The sequence below is a fragment of the Alosa pseudoharengus genome, unplaced genomic scaffold (genome assembly GCF_046254945.1).
Source record: "Alosa pseudoharengus isolate Yale_2024_CS ecotype anadromous, Long Island Sound unplaced genomic scaffold, YU_APseudo_1.1 YU_APseudo_1.1_scf_5, whole genome shotgun sequence".
NCBI classification, from domain to species: Eukaryota; Metazoa; Chordata; class Actinopteri; order Clupeiformes; family Clupeidae; genus Alosa; species Alosa pseudoharengus.
This window is the reverse complement of record NW_027468837.1, coordinates 28987187-29007186: the sequence shown is the minus strand read 5'-3', so window position 1 is coordinate 29007186 and position 20000 is coordinate 28987187. Positions and strand designations below refer to the sequence as shown.

The 20000-nt window shown below is 47.5% G+C and overlaps 2 protein-coding genes across 5 annotated transcripts in view; both read right to left on the bottom strand.

The window, feature by feature from the left end:
- Window positions 1-3340, bottom strand: part of nav1b (neuron navigator 1b) — a 102577-nt gene extending 99237 nt beyond the window's left edge. For all 4 annotated transcript variants that reach the window (XM_076268763.1, XM_076268765.1, XM_076268764.1 and 1 more), the window contains exon 1: window positions 2061-3340. In XM_076268763.1, coding sequence (XP_076124878.1) covers window positions 2061-2844 — 784 coding nt within the window. In that variant the 5' untranslated portion in view covers window positions 2845-3340. The remainder of the gene's footprint in view (window positions 1-2060) is intronic.
- Window positions 3341-16449: 13109 nt separating this feature from the next.
- LOC143104876 (uncharacterized) lies at window positions 16450-18344 on the bottom strand. Its single transcript, XM_076269209.1, has 3 exons — window positions 18030-18344; window positions 16918-17387; window positions 16450-16579 (listed from the first exon to the last, which is right to left on the bottom strand). The coding sequence occupies exons 1-3, from the start codon at window positions 18342-18344 to the stop codon at window positions 16450-16452; spliced, it is 915 nt and encodes a 304-aa protein (XP_076125324.1).
- Window positions 18345-20000: the final 1656 nt, after the last annotated feature.

Sequence of the window (20000 nt, the reverse complement as noted above, 5' to 3'; positions counted from 1 at the left end):
GTGACTGCTGTTGTCGCGGCAAGCTTAGGCCTATGCTCCTGCCTCTAAATAGGCACAGTGTAGACTAGACCTACACTGTAATAAATGCAGCCTGTAGCATAGGCTACTTCGGCAAACCCAGACCGGTTGTGGCATCAGTTTCGCTTTTAAAACGCAACAGTGTAGCGAGAGGGAGAGTGCGGGCTATTTAATTTGCAGCATGACAGACGAACTCCCATTGTGAGCGCACTCTACGGACCAGTGGCATCTTTAGTAGGCCTAACATTTTAGTAAAAATAAGCATCGGTAAATATAACAATTAATCAAGATAGATTTAGCCAAAAGTGGGCCCCCTTTGCGGTCGTGGGCCCGGAGCGACCGTCCCCCCTGCCCCCCCCGCTCCCTCCGCTTATGAACATAACCATACCTCGCCTAATCTTCTTTGCCATGTATCACCACATTAGACCTTAGATACACCCCACTACACATGAACAGGAATAGCAGTGCTGGTAAAAGGTGGGGGTAAAAAAAAAGGGGGGGGGGGCACAGCGCTCATCTCCCTTTTCCTATTCTACCTGAATAGGGAGGGGGGCACCATCTGTCATTAGCCGTGCATGAATGGGCATGGGTGGAGGAGTGGAGGGGTGGAGGGGTTGGGGGTGATGAGAGCTGAATGCAGCACTCGGCGGAGAGCGAGGTGAAAATGATTCCAACGCGTCGCGCTCTATTTTCAGACTCCATTGTTCCTGTGTGCCCACTAGAGGACCGATCGCTCCTCTCACGCGGGAGAGAGCGGGGGGACAGAGAGAAACACCGAGCACACAGCTCGACAAGCAGAGATCGCACAGCACTAGAAATGCAGCAAATCAAGAGAATTACAGAATTACACAGTGATATAGAACATCTAGAACACGGCTGAAAACAGAACACCTACAGAAATCACTCAGACTGCAGAAAAGCTGACAGCTGCAGAATCAGAGAGCGTTGAAAGCACTGGAGAGAGCAAAGATTGAGACGAGCACAGAATCAGGATCACACCTCTGCAGCAGCGACAGCCTCCAGAAAAGAGATCAGTGTGCCAGAGAGAGAGAGAGAGGGAGAGAGGGAGAGAGAGAGAGAGGGAGAGAGAGATGACTGTAGTTCTCATGCTACCATTATAGGATATAAAACAGGGCTGAATCTGTGGTAATGGCTTTCTTACAGACACCCTTTAACACACACACACGCTCACATACACACTGACACAAGCTGCCACAACACTGTGATATCTGCTGCTCCGCAAAAAAGAAACAAACACACAATCACACACAGACACACACACACACACACACACACACACACACACACACACACACACACACACACCACACACACACATGCTCAGCGATGCAGACTGAGGGTCGAGAGGAAGCGTGTTGCAGCCTGTGCAAGAGTGCCATGCAGCAGCTGCATCACCAACAAAGCCCTCTCTCTCTCCCTTTCTCTCTCTCTCTCTCCCTCCATTTCTCTCTCCTGCCAAGCAGCAGCAGCAGCAGTGGTGCCACCCTCTGTACCCGTAGCTTTCTACACAATAGAGACCCGTGGAGATCTTCAAGGACATAGATAGGCACAAAGAAATGGTGGGGAACACACACACACGCACACACAGACGTACACACACCCACATCCATGCACACACACACACACATACACACACACACAATCGCACTCACACTCACATCCAGCCACATATGCACAGGTAGTCAGAAGTAGCCAAAAGCTTGCATCACTGTTTAGATCGATCGGTGCTGGGCAGCTCTCGATCATGTGCCAAAAGCCCACAGATTCACAGCACGGCGCAGAGCAGGTGGCACTGCCAACCGCACAGAGCGGGCAAAGGGGGCGTGGATGCCTAGCCTTCAGCCAAGAAGTGGAAGAGGGGAGGGTGCGCTTCTTCTTCAGCCAGCAGGGTTAGACAGGTGGAGTTCCGATTCACAAGCGACGTGCACCCAGGCCCACCCAGCTCCCGGTGGATTGACTCCAGAGCCAAGTCCGGCACAGATCAGGGCCAGTGTGTGTGTGTGTGTGTGTGTTTTACTCACCCAGCATCTGGCTGAAGAGCAGCTGCTCCAAATCCCCCAATACGGTGACCACCAGCTCCGGGTCCACCTTCAGGAAGGGCTTATCGCCACCTTCCTCCGCTTGACCTTTGCCCTCTACGTCGCCGGGGGCAACGGCGCCACCTTTCTTGGCGCCCGCTGCGGCCTTGGCCTTGGCGGAGAGGATGTCGTCGTCAGACTTGCCCAACTCGTCGGTGGCCTTGCTGAGGGGCTTGACCTCGGCGTAGGGCCCGCGCGGGATGCGACTCTGGCCCTTGCCTGGCGCGGTCGGCGCTGCCAGTGCGCTGAAGGGCTTGGGCTTGCCCTGGAAGAGCGAGTGCTCCGACTTGGAGAGGTTCCGCGAGAGCTGACCACTGCCCGCCCCTCCTCCTACCCCTCCAGTGCCCCCTGCTTTGGGCTTGCCCGCCCGCAGGTGCCCCCCGCCGGCGCCCGGCTTGCCCATATCGTCGCACCACTTGGGCTCGTACAGCTGCATCTTCTTCTCGGCGTCGGTCAGCACCGCCAGGTTGGTCAGCGAGCGCTGCTTGCGCAGGTTGGTGGACACAGGGAGGCGCCCGTCGGTGCTGCCCGCCCGGTACACCTTCAGCTCGCTGCGGGGCACCCCGCTGGTGGGCACCCCCGACTTGCCCCGCTTGGCAGCGGCCATGTCGCTGGCTGTGCCAGCGGAGCCCTTGCCCTCGGCCGGCGCGGCGTAGGTCCTAGTGCCCTCGGCTTTCTGCTCGGTCTTCAGGCCAGGCTCTCGTCCTTTCACGCTACCCCCAAGCATCCCTCCTGCACGGGGGGCATGAAGAGACGCCTCAGCCAGCGGCACGGGCACGAGCCACGGACGATGAAGATAGAGGGATAGAGAGACAAAAGAGAGGAGAGGAGGAGGCACAGACCAGAGAGAGGAGAAAGAAGGAGTCCACGGCTTCACTCTGCCCTCTCTCTCTTCCCGAACGCCGAGGAAGAAAAGCAGAAACCACAAACGCAAATCCTGTCTTCTCTTCTCCTCCTCCTCGTCCTCCTCCTCTTCTTCTCCTCCTCCTCTTTCCGTACGCTTCCTGCCAGGCTGCTGCTGCTGCTGCAGCTGCTTCTGTGCTGCCCAGGCTCTCTCACTCTCCCTCCTCTCTCTCTCCCTCTTTCTCTCTCTCTCTCTCTCTCTCTCTGCTTCTCTCTGCTCTCCGGTTCCGGTGCTGCAGCTGAAGCTCACAACAGCCGACTGACAGCAGCCACAGACGAGGCACTCCGCACAGAACAGCACAGCACAGCACCTCCCCCTTTCTTCCCTCCCTCTCTCTCTCGCTCTCTCCCTCTCTCTCTCGCTCTCTCTCTCTCTTCTCATCGGCCTCTACCTCTCTCATTATGTTGCTACCTCACTCTCTCTTTCTCACCCACACACACGCTCCCTCCTCTCTCTCTCTCTCTCTCTCTCTCTCTCACACACACACACACACACACTCTGCTTAATGGGTGAACACAGAGGTTGTGCGGAGGGTGTGAAATGTAAGGGGGTGATGAAAAATTACCAACCGCCTGCGCACACTGGAATGCCACCAGTTCATAGCTGGGAGGTGTATTTTCACACGCTCACTCTGTGTGTGTGTGTGTGTGTGTGTGTGTGTGTGTGTGTGCATATTCCCCTTTGTTCCACCCCTCCCCCGCTCCCATGTTTTGCCTCATACACAAGCCCTGAAATCATCCCTATTAGCTCAGTCTCCTCCAGTCCAGATCCAGCACTGGACACGGATAGAGCCGTAGCTTTGAACCGGCACGCATTCCGACCAGACCAGACCAGGCCAGACCAGAGCAGCCGCACACGGAGACCAGTTCTCACGGTCAGCTGTGACCGTGGCTGCAGGCGCAGTGACCCATGATGAAGATGAAAATCTATAACCTATAATAAATCAATACTGTGTTGACCTACATGCTCTCTGAGCTTTGAGCAGGAGATCCATTTTGAAAATGATCAATACCCTAATGTAGACATTAAAACTGCTAGTATACAGAGTACATGGACACACACATTGTATAATTGGAATTATATCTTTGGGAAATTGGGAGATTTTCTAATATTTTTTTTTTCTTAAATGTGGAAACATAATCTGCATCTTCTAGCTTTTTTTGTATCAATCCATTACGTTTTTTGGCAGACTATCCAAATTGCTGTGTATGGATTAAACTTGTAGGATTGACCTTTTGGCAGGTGTGTGTGTGTGTGTGTGTGTGTGTGTGCGCATGTCTGTGTGTGTGTGTGTCTGTCTGTCTGTCTGCCATCGCCAATCATCGTCTATCCCTGTCCAGACACAGATGCTAAGCTCACACGGGGCTTTAAAGTGTGTCAGCCAAACTGGACCGTGTGTGTGTGCGTCCCTAAAATACCTCCAGAGGAACACACAGCAGTGAAATCAGTGCAAATAGATCTGCCACATAACCGTGGCCATCTGTTTATGTGTCAGTCTCCTCTCCTGGGGAAGACTGGGGATGTGCGCTCCCCATCAGGCTGGGCATTTGTGGACGATCCCTTACTCCAGCATCTTTCATGATATTCCAGACACACACACACACACACACTCACACACACACACACACATCCACGTATCTCTCAGGAGGACCCAGCAGGGCTTCTGCACCATGGAAACCACACGGTCTGCATCATAACGTGCAGCACAGACGCAAAGCAGAGTGGAGAAGAGCGAAGCAGAGGATACCGTTACCCTGCAGCATTTCCCCCACACTGCACTGATCTGGGTACATTAGTTGCACATGCAGTCTCTCTCCATATCAGGATACGAATCTGGGTACATCAGTCGCACATGCAGTCTCTCTACATATCAGGATATGAATCTGGGTACATCAGTCGCACATGCAGTCTCTCTACATATCAGGATATGAATCTGGGTACAGTACAGCCCTGTATCATTTCTCCTTCCATGCTAAACTGATTTGCACATGATCTGTGCAGTATTTCTCTTTGAAAATATAAAAGGAAGATACAAGCACACTGTTGCTGCTGCTCCCGAAGTGATTTTATTTACACAACGTTTCGACCAATGTTGGTCTTTGTCGGGTGTTAACAGAACCAAAGAGTGGGAGGTGTATTTCTCTTTCTCAGTTAATAGATATGGGTAATATTGTGGTATGATGGCTCAAGCTTATCTGAATACAAAACTGATCTAGATGCAGTGGCAATGCAGCATGAGCACAGCACATTAGATGCTGTAACCTGCAGTAAGCTGGCCTGAGTGCAGTAACCTTACATCACTTACAGTATCCACCTCACTGAGCTGGTTCTGGTTCAAAACTGATCTGAGTACAGTCACTCTGTAGCTTTTCTTCATCTGAGTCATCTCATTTGATTTGAGACAGGACCAACCACTACTTGTTCAGCCCCTCAAAGAATTGGACTGAATTTGCAGCATATTCTCCTTTATAGTATCTCACACAGAAGAATTAAGAGTTCAACTCCTTGTGCTATGAGTAGGGGATTTCTAGCATTACACAACAAGGCGCGGGCTACAACAATGGACACCTTGCTGACGGCTATTTTAAACGTGCCGCATGCTGTACCTGGGGTCCTTAACAAGCTCTCCTTCACAGCACAACAAGCTTGCCAGTGTATAGTTCTATATTGTACTTGGCAGGAAAATTACCGTAATTATGGAACAGTAAACTTAGACTGTTTCTCCACCACCAGCGTTAGTGCTGTTCTAGAGCTGTTCTAGATACAGTATTTCAGCAGGATTCCTCTTGTTCACTGTACTGATCTGGCACAGTAACCCTGGCTACAACTATTTTGAACAGCCCAGTGACTTGATCTGTGCACAGTAACTGCATGGCGTGTCGCTTCCTCCCTGAGGTGTTCCACCCACGGTTGGATGCAGGTCTCTGCTTCAGTTCCCACTAGTTCTCTAGTTTTCTCTCTCTCACTCTGTGTGTGTGTGTGTGTGTGTGTGTGTGTGTGTGCGTGTGTCCCACTTTCTCCTCAGCATGCTGAGCGCAGTACTGCTGACTAAGGGCAGCCGGATGCTGAAGCACGCTATGCGCTATGACTAACAACACGTGTCTGTCCAGAGCGATGGAGCCTTTCAGGACTCACGGTGGCTCCAGCACCCCAGCAGAGTGCTCCTTGCTTGGCCAACCTCAGACAGGAGGGGGCCTGGGACATCTGGAGGAAAGGCCCCACAGCCAGAGAGAGTCATCAGACAGGAGGTAGAGAAAGACTGGGATTGGACAACAACAACGCTTCTATTTGTCTTGTGTGGTCGCTGAAGCACAAAACTGTGGTGATGGGTGCAATGTTTCTGTTAAAGAGATACAAAGATGGGTAGAAAGGCAGAGTAAGGTGAAGTGTGTGTGTGTGTGTGTGTGTGTGTGTGTGTGTGTGTGTGCGTGTGTGTGAGAGAGAGAGAGAGAGAGAGAGACTGACAGAAAAAAGGAAGAAATTAAAAAAGAGAGGAAGGAAGTAAGAAAGAAAGAGAGAAAGAGGGGGATGAGTCCCCAGACGCTATGCCCTAACCTGTGGTGACGACATCTCTCACAGAGGAAGGAGAACTTCCTATGGTCTGGAGTTCCTTCACAAATCACCCAATGCCAGAAAGAATAATGAACACAAATTCGTTCTCCCATGCTGCCAGAAATAATAAATATTACATCCAATTTCTCTTATATCACCATGCCATATGTACAGTATGTATGTTTTTTTCTTGTTCATATTAAACGTGTGACTGAACTGCTGAAATGTCTGGAGAATAGACAGAAATATTTCAGCAAGTAACCACAACATGGTCAGGGTTAGGTGTGTGTGTGTGTGTGTGTGTGTGTGTGTGTGTGTGTGTGTGTGTGTGTGTGTGTGTGTGTGTGTGTTTGTGTGTGCATGTGTGTGAGTGCAAGAGAGAGGGAGAGAGGGAGAGGGGGGGGCTGTGTGGGTGAGTTACTGAAACATCATGTTCAAGGTTTAAGAACATTATGGACCTCCTCTGAACAAGCATGAACACTACAAATACCCCCAGTTCTAACACAGTTCTCAAGGCAGGCCTGAGCGCGACTATTTAAGGGACATACTCCCATCCCGTGCAAGGTGTCAGGACTGTGAGCACCTCACGTTCCTCCAGAGCTTCTTACAGTAGAGACAGGCACTGCAAATGGCCCTCATTCACCACGGGTTCCCAAACAAAGCGAGAACATTGAGACTAGCCCCTTAAACTTTCTGCTGGAGATCTCAAAGCAAGCATGAGCCTGGCTAATGAATTAGATTAGAAGCTCTGTTCCAGGTCCTGAGAAGAGAAAGAATGAAGAGAAAGAGCCTGCCCATGCATCTGGACACTATTGCAAACGTTCCGAATCCGATTCCTGCACCAATTCTGAGTCCGGCTCCAGCTCTCAGCACGCCAGCTGCACAGCTGTCTGTGGCTGCAAGTCGAGTCCAGATGTGTCCACGTGAAAGCATCCCTCTGGTTGGGAATGGAGACGAAACGTCCCCAAAATCCCTTTTCAGAAACGATGGATGACAGGCATCGATCAGCCCATAACTCTGACTGGTTCAACATGTCACAGATGCACAAATTCCCAGGGTCTGGTTATCCGCGGGGAGTTTGGCCTGTGTGTGTGTGTGTGTGTGTGTGTGTGTGTGTGTGTGTGTGTGTGTGTGTGTGTGTGTGTGTGTGTTTGTATGTGTGTATGTGTGTGTGTTTGAGTGTGCATGCATGTACAGATGTCTGAATAAGGAAATCATTCTCTACAAGACTGTTGAACTCTATCCAACTGACTTCAGTTGTTCCATCTGAACAATCTGCAGAGTTCCATCTGAACTCCATTTGAGTTCTGTCTGAATGTAGAAAGCTTTGTCTGAGTTGCAGTTCATACCGTAGTTCTGAGCAATCTTTCATATTTTGCAGAGACCTGTGAATGTGTGATTGTTGTTGCCTCACAGAGGTGTAAAAGTCCAGCTTAACAAAGTAAAAGTCCTGCCACATTTTGCCTCATCCAACCATTCAGTTAATCAGCTGATTCTAATTAGCCCAATACTTAAGATGTGTTACAGCCTATGCAGATTACACAATTTTTTTTGTCTTCCACGATGGTCTTTTACGATTGACCATGTCAGACTATGCGATCAGAGAACCACATTCTTGCCTGCATCTTGGTTGGGAGACTGGCCACATTACAAGATCACGTAGCCTATCTATCGTAGCCTACTCGTCGTGTGTCGTCATAGTGTCTGTGTCAACATGAGAGTCGTAGGAGAATTCCCCAAAAATTCTGACATGCTAAACTTTTGGTCTGGGAGTCGTGGAACGTTGCAGACAATAAATCGTTGGTCGTTCAATATGTCACATTACAAGATTTGTTTCTCCTTCGGCATCGTTCCTGTTTTTTCATATTCTGACATGACACGGGAAATTTGTCGCTACAACAAAATCGTTGCAAAATCGGGCTGAAATTGTGTAATCTGCATAGACGTACAGGTAGAACCAATACATGGTATAACTTTTATTTTCTGATGCTGGATTTTTACATTTATGCTGCCTCAACTGATAGAACAACACCTAGAGCAAGATACTTTAATCAATACCCAGGAAGCACACACAGCCATTCAATGAGAATTAGGGGTGTAAAGATTAACCGATACGTATCGGTATCCGTTTTTAACGTGTAACATACGGCTACATCGATTATATCGATTTACTTGTTATGAATCGGTTCACAACTTTTTCTGCTCGCTCAGACTCTCATTTATGTTCCAAGCAGCGCGTTCATCCCACTTCCAGTTTTGAAACTATACGTGGCATGGAATTGTGGGTAATGCAGTTCGTTTTTGGTTATATTCATTGCCCAAAGTTGTCAAATGACCTCATTACCCATCTACTGCAACTTAAGCATGTGACAACTTGCACTCGGTCGGCTTTTGTTTTTCGAAACCCAGTGCGAAATTAAACACTTATAGCGTTCCTAAACAGCAACGATAGTCTGTAGAGTAGCCTTACCTTTGATGAAGGGATTTCCTTAATGTTAAATAATAATCTGGCCCTTGCTGCTAAAACGATGCACAAATTATTAGCCAATGATTTTGTTCATATTCACTCAGACTTGTGGCATTATAGGTTTCTGCATTAGGTCTACTGTTGGAACAAAATAAGCCCAGAGAGTTCATTGATTTGTAGGCCTATTTTATTCTTGTAGGGTATAGGCTATATGAGAAAAGGCCAAGAGTGTCTTAAGCACTGTTTTATTTTATTTCGGTATTGTCTTACCTCAACAAGGCTACAGCTCCATGAAAACAATCAGATATAACTCTATAAAATCTGTAAAGTCTATAAAAATGTATTTTTATGTTGTATTTGGCTGCTGTGTTTGACTGAAATGTAGACTATTCTTTTTTCATTTCAATACAGTATATGAAACAAACCTCAGTTTAGATAATCATATTCACACATTTTTTGCCTAATTGACCATGACAATGATAATTGATAATATAAAATTAATGTGCACCTTGAGCAAATGATAAGAAATATTTCAGAATGCTTTCCATTCTTGAACTGCATCGAATTGCATCGAATCGCATCACATCGAATCATACTGAATCGTTTTTTATAAACATGTATCTTTTCTTGTGTCGAATCGTGCCCATGTATCTAGATGCGAATCGTATCGTCTTTTACATGAGAGATTCACACCCCTAATGAGAATGTAAGTCTGTGCGGCAAGTTTTGGATAAAAGTCTCAACCAAATACAGAATATAAATGTATGCAGGATTTTGACCTGGGCACAGCATTGTGTCTTTGTGTTCGGTCCTTGCTGGGTCTGCTATGAGATTTACGAGCACCTAAAAACATCTTTAGCTGATGAAGTTCTCAGCAGCAGTGACTTAGTTAATGGAGCAGTTGCCTCAGGCTTTGAATCTCACTCGGAGTGATTATTTTTCTCCTCTTCCTCTCTCTCTCTCACACACACACAGACACAGACACACACACACACACACAAACACACACACACACACACACACACACACACACACACACACACACATGGTCTTAGTTAGTGTGTTCCTACTGAGGTCAGTCTCCTGGAAAGCTGCAAACAAAAGCTCATGTCAAAACCCACTTAATCACTCACACCAGAACCAATTTGTTTGCACTACAAAACGCCTTACAGCACGACCAAAAGCTGTCCACACACCGACTTCCCACACAGTACTGACTGTCACAACCTTGTGTGTGTGTGTGTGTGTGTCCCTGTGTGTGTGTGTGTGTGTGTGTGTGTGTGTGTGTGTGTGTGTGTGTGTGTGTGTGTGTTTGTGTGTGTGTGTCCCTGTGTGTGTGTGTGTGTGTGTGTGTGTGTGTCTGCGTGTGCAGGTAAAATGTGATTACAATGAGCAAGTCTGCATGTGGTTCTCTGTCTATCTGTTTTTGTGATTTGTCTGCTCAGGTGTGTGAATGCACACTGCACACGTGCCTGCACGTTACATTACAGTCCCACTGGCGTTAGAGTGCGTGTCACGGAATGTTTCCCTGGCTGAGGTGCGCATGTGTGTGTGTGTGTGTGTGTGTGTCCGTGTGTGTGTGTGTGTGTATGAGGTGCATGTGTGCTTTTATGAGCTATGACACAATGCCACCCAGTGCCTGCTCCAGAGAATGAACAAATGAATGGATGGCAAGGACAATGCTGTCTGGCAGTAGTGTCACACGCATATACACACACACGCACGCCAGCACGCCAGCACGCCAGCACGCACACACGCACGCAGGCACGCAGGCACGCACGCACGCACGCACGCACACACGCACGCACGCACGATGAATGGATGGCAGGGAGAGTGCTGTCTGGCCAAAGCACTTAACACAGCTCTAATGCCTGGTGACAGCCCTGCAGTGTTCCCCTGGGCATGCACACACCCACATGCACACAGAAACACACACACACACATACACATACACAAACACACACACACACACACACACACACACACACACACACACACACACACACACACACACACACACATAAGACAATAAAAAAACACACACACACACACAAACAAATGTGCACACACACATTAATACATACACAGACACACACACACACACATACACACACAGGAAGCATGCAGCAGGTGAAAGTTGATCTCTTGCCACAAGCACTGGAGAAAAGAGTGACATCTGTCTATCTGGATATCTGTTCTTCACTTTCTTCTGGTCTATCTATCCCCTCTCTTCTTTTCTCCTCTCTTCTTCCTCTATTCTTCCTCTCTTCTCTCTCCTCTTGTCTTCAAATACAGACAAGTGTGTTTCCTGTGTTCCTGTATCCATGTACATGTGTGTGAGTGTGAGGTCTGTGGGTCTGTGTGAATGTGTGTACAAGTTTGTGTCTGAGTGAGAGAGTGGGTCTGTGTCTATGTGTGTGTGTGTGTGTTTTAGTGTGTGTGTATTAGTGTGCGTGTGTGTGTGTGTGCGTGTGTGTGTGTGTGTGTGTGTGTGTGTGTGTGTGTGTGTGTGTGTGTGTGTGTGTGTGTGTGTGTGTGTGTATTAGTGTATGTGAGTGTACAGGTTTGGATCTGTGTGTGTGTGTGTGTGTGTGTGTGTGTATGTGTGATGTGTGTATTAGTGTATGTGAGTGTACAGGTTTGGATCTGTGCGAGTACTGTATGTGTGTGTGTGTGTGTGTGTACGTGCGTGTCTGGCTGTGTGTGTCTGGCATGATCTGGCCAGCAGCTGTAGGGTCTGCTTTTTAACAGACCTCTGTTCTCATTACCTCCATGCTGGGACATGAAGACATGCAGCGTGTTCACAGCTAATCAGACAAACAAGTCCACAGTTTACACACACACTACACACACTGCAGCAGTGATTATGCAGTCTGAATTTTACATTAGACTTTCCACATAGTGAAGTGGGTTTCAAACATAAACTGTACACACAGTAATGGTTTGACCATTCTGAATATAAGGTTATATATATATATATATATATATATATATATATATATATATATATATATATATATATATATATATATTAAATAACACTAAATCTAAATCAAGTCTAAAACAGTAACCCATGCTTTTACACAGGTAATATCTACCTGCCCTGATATTACTTGGAGACTTAAGGCTTTGCTAGGGCCAAGCAAGCTGGATTTTAGTGTCAGATCAGGTTAAGTTTGCCCTAAGGTTAGGTTTCTTCCTCTATTCCCTCTGCACACACACACACACACACACACACACACACACACACACACACAAACTGATGAAGTCCACATAGAAAGGCATATGACATTTGAGTATTTTTATCACAATTATTTCTGCCCGCACAAAACCATACCACATGTGGAATGTCAAAACTGAAAATGGTTCCATCAAAAGCATTCTCTTCTATCTCTGTAGCCAAAAAAAAAAAGGCCATTGAAGATCCCAAATATGTGGGGAGGAAGGGAAACCCCCAGGCCCTCCTCCTCCATCGGCTCCTGGGTGTGAGACTATGGAAGTGAAGCGAAGAGGAATTAAAAAGTGCATCCAAAGTCATGTGGTCCACATGACCAGTCTCACATGCTCAACCACAGTTCCGCCTGATGGTCCTGGCCCAAAATGGCCTCATTCACTAGCAGATTTCCCCACAGCACTCCCCAAAATAAACCAAACAGGCCATCAGCTTCAACATCTTTCCACCACCGAGCCACTGTCGGGACATGGAGTGGAGGCTACTAGAGCTCGGCTACTGTGGAGTCATCCATGTGGATATTATGTGGATATTATTTTAATATTGGGAATAAGATGGGTCTCCTACAGTAATTTCCCAACTATTAGCCACGGTTTACACATTGATTTTACTAAATTTCTTCAGCTATGAGGTTAATGTACTGGGGCAGTTAATATGGTATTAATATGGTTTTGTTTCTTTAACTTGCATACAACACTGTCCTGCGGTTTAAACACAATGCGGCTAAAACACAGGAAATGATTGTACATGTACTACATTTGTGAAGGACTTAAAGAATCTGAAAAAAGTTCTACTGTAAAAGTGCTAGACATTATGTACACATGGAAAGGCATATTCAAAGGAAAACATACTGTATCTCCATTCATTGAGTCAGGCAGTCAGTCATTCATCCATTATTCATCCAACCATCCATCTATCTAATGATTCATCCATCCATTCACCCACCCATCCATTCATTTTTTTGGACGTGAGTTTGTACGTGGATAGACAAGATTCTTCTTCATCAGTTTATTCTCCTCTCCTAGCCCCCCCCCGCCCCATACACACACACACATACACACACACCACCATCCCTGATTCAAAAGAGCCTTGCAGGTAGCACTGCTATACCTGGTCATGGTGTGAAACTAGCAGGAGGTACGGCTAATTATTCTCTGCGGCTAAACCAGTAAACCCTGGGACGCCTTATTTAAAAGACATCTGTATGTAGGCCACCCAGAGGAGGCAGGTTTGTCTAACAGCAGGAAGAAAAGAACCCAGCGCCGATTAACGCTGACTGTGGCCCGGATCTACCCCATATCAGATTCACTAATGGCCCTCCTCGTCTTTCCAAGTCTTCTCTCTCTAACCCACAGAGTGACAGACATCAGGCTCTGTATAGCATGTCTCCATCCATGTTAGCAAAAGAGAAACTCAAAAAAGAGCAAAACAACAGCTGCTGGCATGCTAATGTTTTCAGGAGCGAAATAAATAAATAAGTAAGTAAATAAATAAATAAATAAAAGAGGAAAACATGCTGAAATTTCATCCTGGATGAACTAAATGGCAGTTGGGGAAATACAAGACTCTTTCTCCCTCTCCCTCTTTCTCTGTCTCTCCGGTGTGGGATTTGGGAGACGCTGAGCTGTCAGTAGTGTAAAGCTGAATATTTTCTTCCCGGTGTGAGCCTGTGGGAGCCCGGACCGAGCCAAAGACATCAGTGGAAACGCCGGGATGCTCTCAGACTCCCAGGCTTAGCTCAGGGACCGGGAGAAGGGAGAGTGCGGCGGCTGCTGGACGGAGCCGAGCCCATAGCAGCTCTCCAGCCATAACACCTGTCTCTGGACGGTCCTCGTAGAATAGCTGCTAAGGCTCTCACTGGACATTCTAGAAAGTCCTCGTAGAATAGCCGTGCTGCTAAGACTTTCACTGGACATTCTAGAAGGCTACTAGGCTTCTTACTATAAGAAATCCATCTTCAAACACAAAGAACTTGTGAGTGTTACAGCACCACAGAAGATACACAAATTGTGGATAAAGATCACTATGTAGCTAATTGTATATACCGGTATGGTCGAAGAGTAACTCAATTAATCATTACTAATACTGTGCAGTACATGCTCCACCCATGTCTTGATTAACACAGGACTTATAGGGTTTCTCTGTTTTAGTTTTCAAATTCAAATAGCAAGGAGCAATTTGCCTAATTTTTTTGTTGTTGTTGTAGTTTTGTATACAGGGGTTGTGAAGTCATATTCTACCAAATCAAATCAAAAGAGACTACCACTGAAATGGATCTGACCCTAAAGAGCGTCCAAATCCGACCTGGAACAAATCTGCCATCAAGGTTGATTTCTGATGGGCTATATCTCAATTAGTATGCAACATCTGAGATTTTGGCTTCATTCCCCCCTCAAAGTTCATTTTCCTCTGAGGTAAAAATAACTCTTTTCCAATCTCCTCCAGCCAGAGATAACCCCAACAGTGAAGATCCTGAGAGACTTTACAAAGACAGGCTGAACCTCCTGATATAGACAGTCAATTTGAACACATGGAAAAGGCCATGAAACTTGAACCAACACTGTTACAAATCCTTCACTTCTCAATGCAAAATCTCTTCACTTAAAAATACAGTGTCTATCTTTTATAGCATCGGTGTAGTGAGTAATCATCAGTACACACGTAAGCATTCTGTATATGTAAACACAAAACTGTGAATGATGTACACTTGAGGATTAAAGGTTGGGAGAAAATGTCAGTAGCACACTCTTCACACACACTTCACACAGGGGGCTCAGTAGCTTCACCTCACAAAGTGTGCATCTGAATTGGGCGTGTGGGAGAGGGCTACCTGTCTCGGTTAGCATTGTGTGGGAATGAACCTTGGCAATCTGTCATTTACAGCCAGAGCTAGGTTCAGCGAGAGATCTTTTATATTTCCTTTCAGGAGGCCTTTGGCTATTGGATATGCCAAGTATACGAGGTCTGGGCCACTTATAGGCCTGATCCACTGTTATGGACACTGTGTGTGTGTGTGTGTGTGTGTGTGTGCGTGCGTGCGTGCGTGCGTGCGTGTGTGAATGAGGCATGGCCTTTGTGTCTCTGCAGAGCCCAGCAATAGGCCAGCAGACAGTCCATGCGGAGCTCAGCTCTGCTCTGGCCAGCTCCACTGGAAAAAAGTCTGTGACCTATAAATATTCTAAATCCACGGCACTGATGGTCAATTGCCTGTTGTCTCTGTAAATGACCTTGGCAAAGGAGCCCGGACTTGTAAAATATAGATCTCTGTGGCTTTTCCGTTTGGAAGGAAAGCCCAAAATGAGCATGTGAAATGAAGAAATGAGCAGAGAGAGTTTAAAGAGACCAATCCATCTGAGAGAGCTGTCAGCCTCTGGCTCTGATGGAAAAATCAGGCCTCTACAATGGGAAGAGCAGGGAGCGGACAGATTTGTTCAGCTTCAAACATTATGTTTCGCTTGTGTATTGCAGTCATGCACATTTCCTGGGTTTTAACTTTACAGTTGTGTACTTCTTAGTCAGTAAAAAGTTCACTATGTTTTAGACCAACCCTAGATTCTCTCCTCATTCCTTATGTGTGTCAATAAGGACATCAGTAGCATTAGTTGTGTGTTTTAGCTGTATTAGCTATATATTAGCCCTATGTGTCTCCATGTAGTGTTTAACGATATGGATATCCTATCTCATGCTCTCATTCTCTGGTGATTGTGTCTCCGGGGTGTTGTTGTTGTTACGCAGGCAGTGGATGAGAGTGAAGAGCAGGCCAGGCTCAGTAAAGAGCTTATCTGTTACCTGTGTCACACATATCATAGAGGTGTACAAAACCCTAAGAAACATGTGGTGGTCATGGAAAGGTTCAAATTACTCAGACAAGAACAGGAGCCAAGCTGTGTTAGGTTGGACAGACGTCCCTCAGGACACGTGTGGAAGTCCAGGGTTACACCATTTAGACATGCAGTTAAGTAAATTGTGGTGTATGGTATTGTTGTGCTGTGCTGTCTCTGTGTGCTAGATTGCTTTATACTCCGGGAGCATCTAACTTATATATTTAGAACCTCTCATTTCTTTGTTCTCTTACAGTGTTTATCTGCTATGCTATGCATTGTGTTTAGTGTGTGTGTGTGTGTGGGGGGGGGGGGGGGGGGGGTGGCATATACATGCATTGTTTGCTGTGTATGTCTTAGTTGCTGATGTAATTCGTTATGATAGTATTGAACTCACCGGTCTCTTCACAGCACACCTCCATAGATTCCGAGGAGCAGTCGCTCAGGTCCTCCAGAGAGCCGTCCGTGTCCTCCTGGACCTGCAGCCTGGGGGAGAGAGGGATAGAGGGAGGGAGAGAGGGAAGGAGGGATGATAGACTTACAGGGGGACAGATAGATAGATTGAAGTGAAGTAACGGAAGGCTACGGCACACTTACAGGCATGTTTACATTACTATGAAAAGAAGAGTCAGCCACCATAGGTTTGGTCTTGACTAGTCTAACACAGTGTGCTCTGATAAGGGGGTGCATTTCTCTAAAGTGTCTTTGATCACTGAGTGATAGTGAAAGTCACTGTTAAATGAGACAGCTCACGTGTAAAACTCTCTCTTAGTCTCTGTGGTGTATAATCAACGCTTCTTTTCAAGACTGATCCGATCTCTCACCTGAACCTGAAGGGGGCGACGGCCGCCATGCGTGGAGACTCCCTGCCCGCGGGCATCATGTTAGTGACCATGTTGGCCTGCCTCCTGGCCCTGGCGGAGCCCAGCTCTCCGTTGGCAGTGCCCTGCTCCAGGTCCGAGAAGCTGCCTCCTTGCGTCTCCCTGGGCACCCCCATGCCCCTGCGGCCCCGCTGACTGCCCCTGACCCACAGCAGGTTGCCGTTGCTGGGCTTGGCTCGGTAGAGCGTCTCCCGGCCTCCGCGGCTCAGCAGGAAGTCGCTGGTCAGGCTCCGCGGGGCGGCCGCCAGCTCGGGCCCATTGTCCAGGCTGCGGAAGTGCGAGTGCCCGGCCTGCAGGTTGCGGTTGGCATTCCTGCTCAACTCCCGCCAGGCGTCGGAGGGCAGCGAGCCCCTGCGGATGTCCAGCGTGTCCCGGGAGGTAACCACCACCGAGGGCATCTCGCGTTTGGACACCTAAGATAATATTACAAATAGTTTATATTACAAATACATTTATCCCGAAGGGAATAAAGTGTTACAACAGCACCCCCCAGAGTAAACATAAAAACAAAAATTTATGTTGGTTAGTGACTTCATCTCACACTGTTTACCAACATAGTACAGAATCTGCAGGTTAATGGATGTAGCATTTGTGGTTATGTCCAGTGTTAGTTTGTATATCGCAGTATAGGTTCTATGCACAACTCCATTTTGGATTCGCTTGTACTGGCCTATCAACTTCCTGTTTACGTTAAAACATTGGCAAATATGGCTTTTTTCTATAGTCGTTGTCTTCAGGACCTCGTCTCACTCCTGGTAATGTAGACCGAATTTTTGTGAGAATGTTGTGTGCCACTCCCTCCAGCTACAGGAAAAGGGTTTAAACTGTTTTTAACCTTAATCAAGCAACTGATGTTACTGAACTGGTTAGGTAACTTTAGCTATGTTGTTCAATTAGAAATGGCATACTATATTAAAACTGACAGGCTAGTAATCTGTCATTTTCTGTCATAGTCTACTGTGTATAGTGTAAACAAGAAGTTGATTGCCCAGTAGGAAGCAAATCCAAAATGGAGTCCTGCAAAGGGCATTTAGTGGTAAAAAGATAGAAGTTACCTGCGGGCTGCTGTAGGCCGAGCGTGACCCCCAGGTCTTCTCCAGCGAGGAGGAGCTCCGTACCGGGGGTGCTGGGGGCCCAGTGGTCACTCCACACCCCCCTCTCTGATGCTGCTGGTGCAGGAGCTGACCCTTCAGGGCACCGCCTCTCAGCAGCTCTCTGGAGGAGGGTGAGGTGGAGAGTGAGGGCAGGGAGGAGGTGGAGGAGGAGAAGGAGGAGGCGGAGGGGGAGTGGGTCTGGAAGGGCGCCCTCTCCTGGCCCAGCAGGAGGCCGGTGCTCAGGTGTTTGGGGTCCAGGCGGGAGGCGGAGGCCATGCTGCGGGGAAGGGGGATTCCGGAGCCGGAGTGGGACGCAGTCCGCACATTCCCACCTGCACTCATCCTGGAGCGCCGCAGTCAGGAGACCTCGCAGACGGGACACGGATCCTCGGAGACAGAGGCTAATCCTGTATCCGTGGAGACGAGAGATGAGCCTGTGGCTGTGGAAAGTCGAGGTGAGATTCTAGCCACCTCGACTTTCCCAGGAGTCTCAGGAGCACCTGGTCTATGTGGAGTCTCAGGTTGATCCTGTAGCCGTGGAGACTCAGGCTGACCCAGTTATGGCTGGGATTTGAGGTTCTGTAGGAGAACAAAAAAACATTTCACTCACAGGTCCATAATAACATCAATCTGATCAAACTTACACACACACACCTGCACGCACACAAGCACACACACGCACACACACACACACACACACACACACACACATTATCCTCTTCTGAAATCACAGAGCCAGATCACTGCCAGATCTTTAAACTATGGAAAATATTTTTCTTTCCCCTAAATGCTTATTCTTCAGTTCTGTTCCTCCTAGCTACCTATGGCTGTGTGTGTGTGTGTGTGTGTGTGTGTGTGTGTGTGTGTGTGTGTGTGTGTGTGTGCATTTGTGTGCGTTTGTGTGTGTGTGTGTGTGTGTGTGTGTGTGTGTGTGTGTGTGTGTGTGTGTGTGTGTGTGTGTGTGTGTGTGAGTGTGGTGTGTGTGTGTGTGTGTGTGTGTGTGTGTGTGTGTGTGTGTGTTACCTATGACTGCAATGAGGAGGACTTGGCACTTCTAGTACCATTTTCCAAGTATTTCTCATAGACCCATATACCTAAAGCCACCAATATACTCCTTGAAAAAGAACACAGTAATTAAGTTTGCTAGAAACTGTGTCTGCATCTGCATAGTCTGTAGAACCTACAAACCAACCAGGGAGCAGCTGCAGAGCAGTGTGATACGTCTGCCTGCTGATCACATCCTGTGCACTGTGTGTGTGTGTGTGTGTGTGTGTGTGTGTGTGTGTGTGGTGTGTGTGTGTGTGTGTGTGTGTGTGTGTGTGTCTGTGCCCCGGGTTAATGCTCACAAACACTGATTGTCTGGTCCAAGCAGTTCATGTAATTAGACACAGGGTATACAGTAGCATGCTTGTGTTAATACTAACAGCTGCATCTGGTAGGCACGATGGCGTGTGTGTGTGTCTGAGGTGTGTGTGGTGTGTGTCTCTCTGTCTGTGTCTGTACATGTGCTTGAGAAACACAATATGATTTCTGTTTTTTTTTTCTTTCTCCACAGTCTGCATCACTACTGCAGTGTGTCCCATCGGTGTAAAGCTACAGCGAGTGCACCTGAGGTTGTGAATTAGCATGTGCTGAGTTATATAGCCATCAGGGGAGCTCACAAAGGCTCAGGCTAACAGAGAGAGGGAAACAAGAGTCTGGGCCACAAATGTGAACTCATGGCCTCACTTGTATGTAAATAGTTATGTTGTGTTACACTATCTCACACCATAAAAAAAAAAACTACAAATCCCATGACAGCAGACCTGTAGGCATATTCCTGTGACTGACCACCATCTGTGAGAGAGAGGGAGAGTGGGGGCCAGTCATTAGAAATGTGTGTGTGTGTGTGCATGCGTGCGTGCGTGTGTGCATTAATGTGTTAAGTACTTT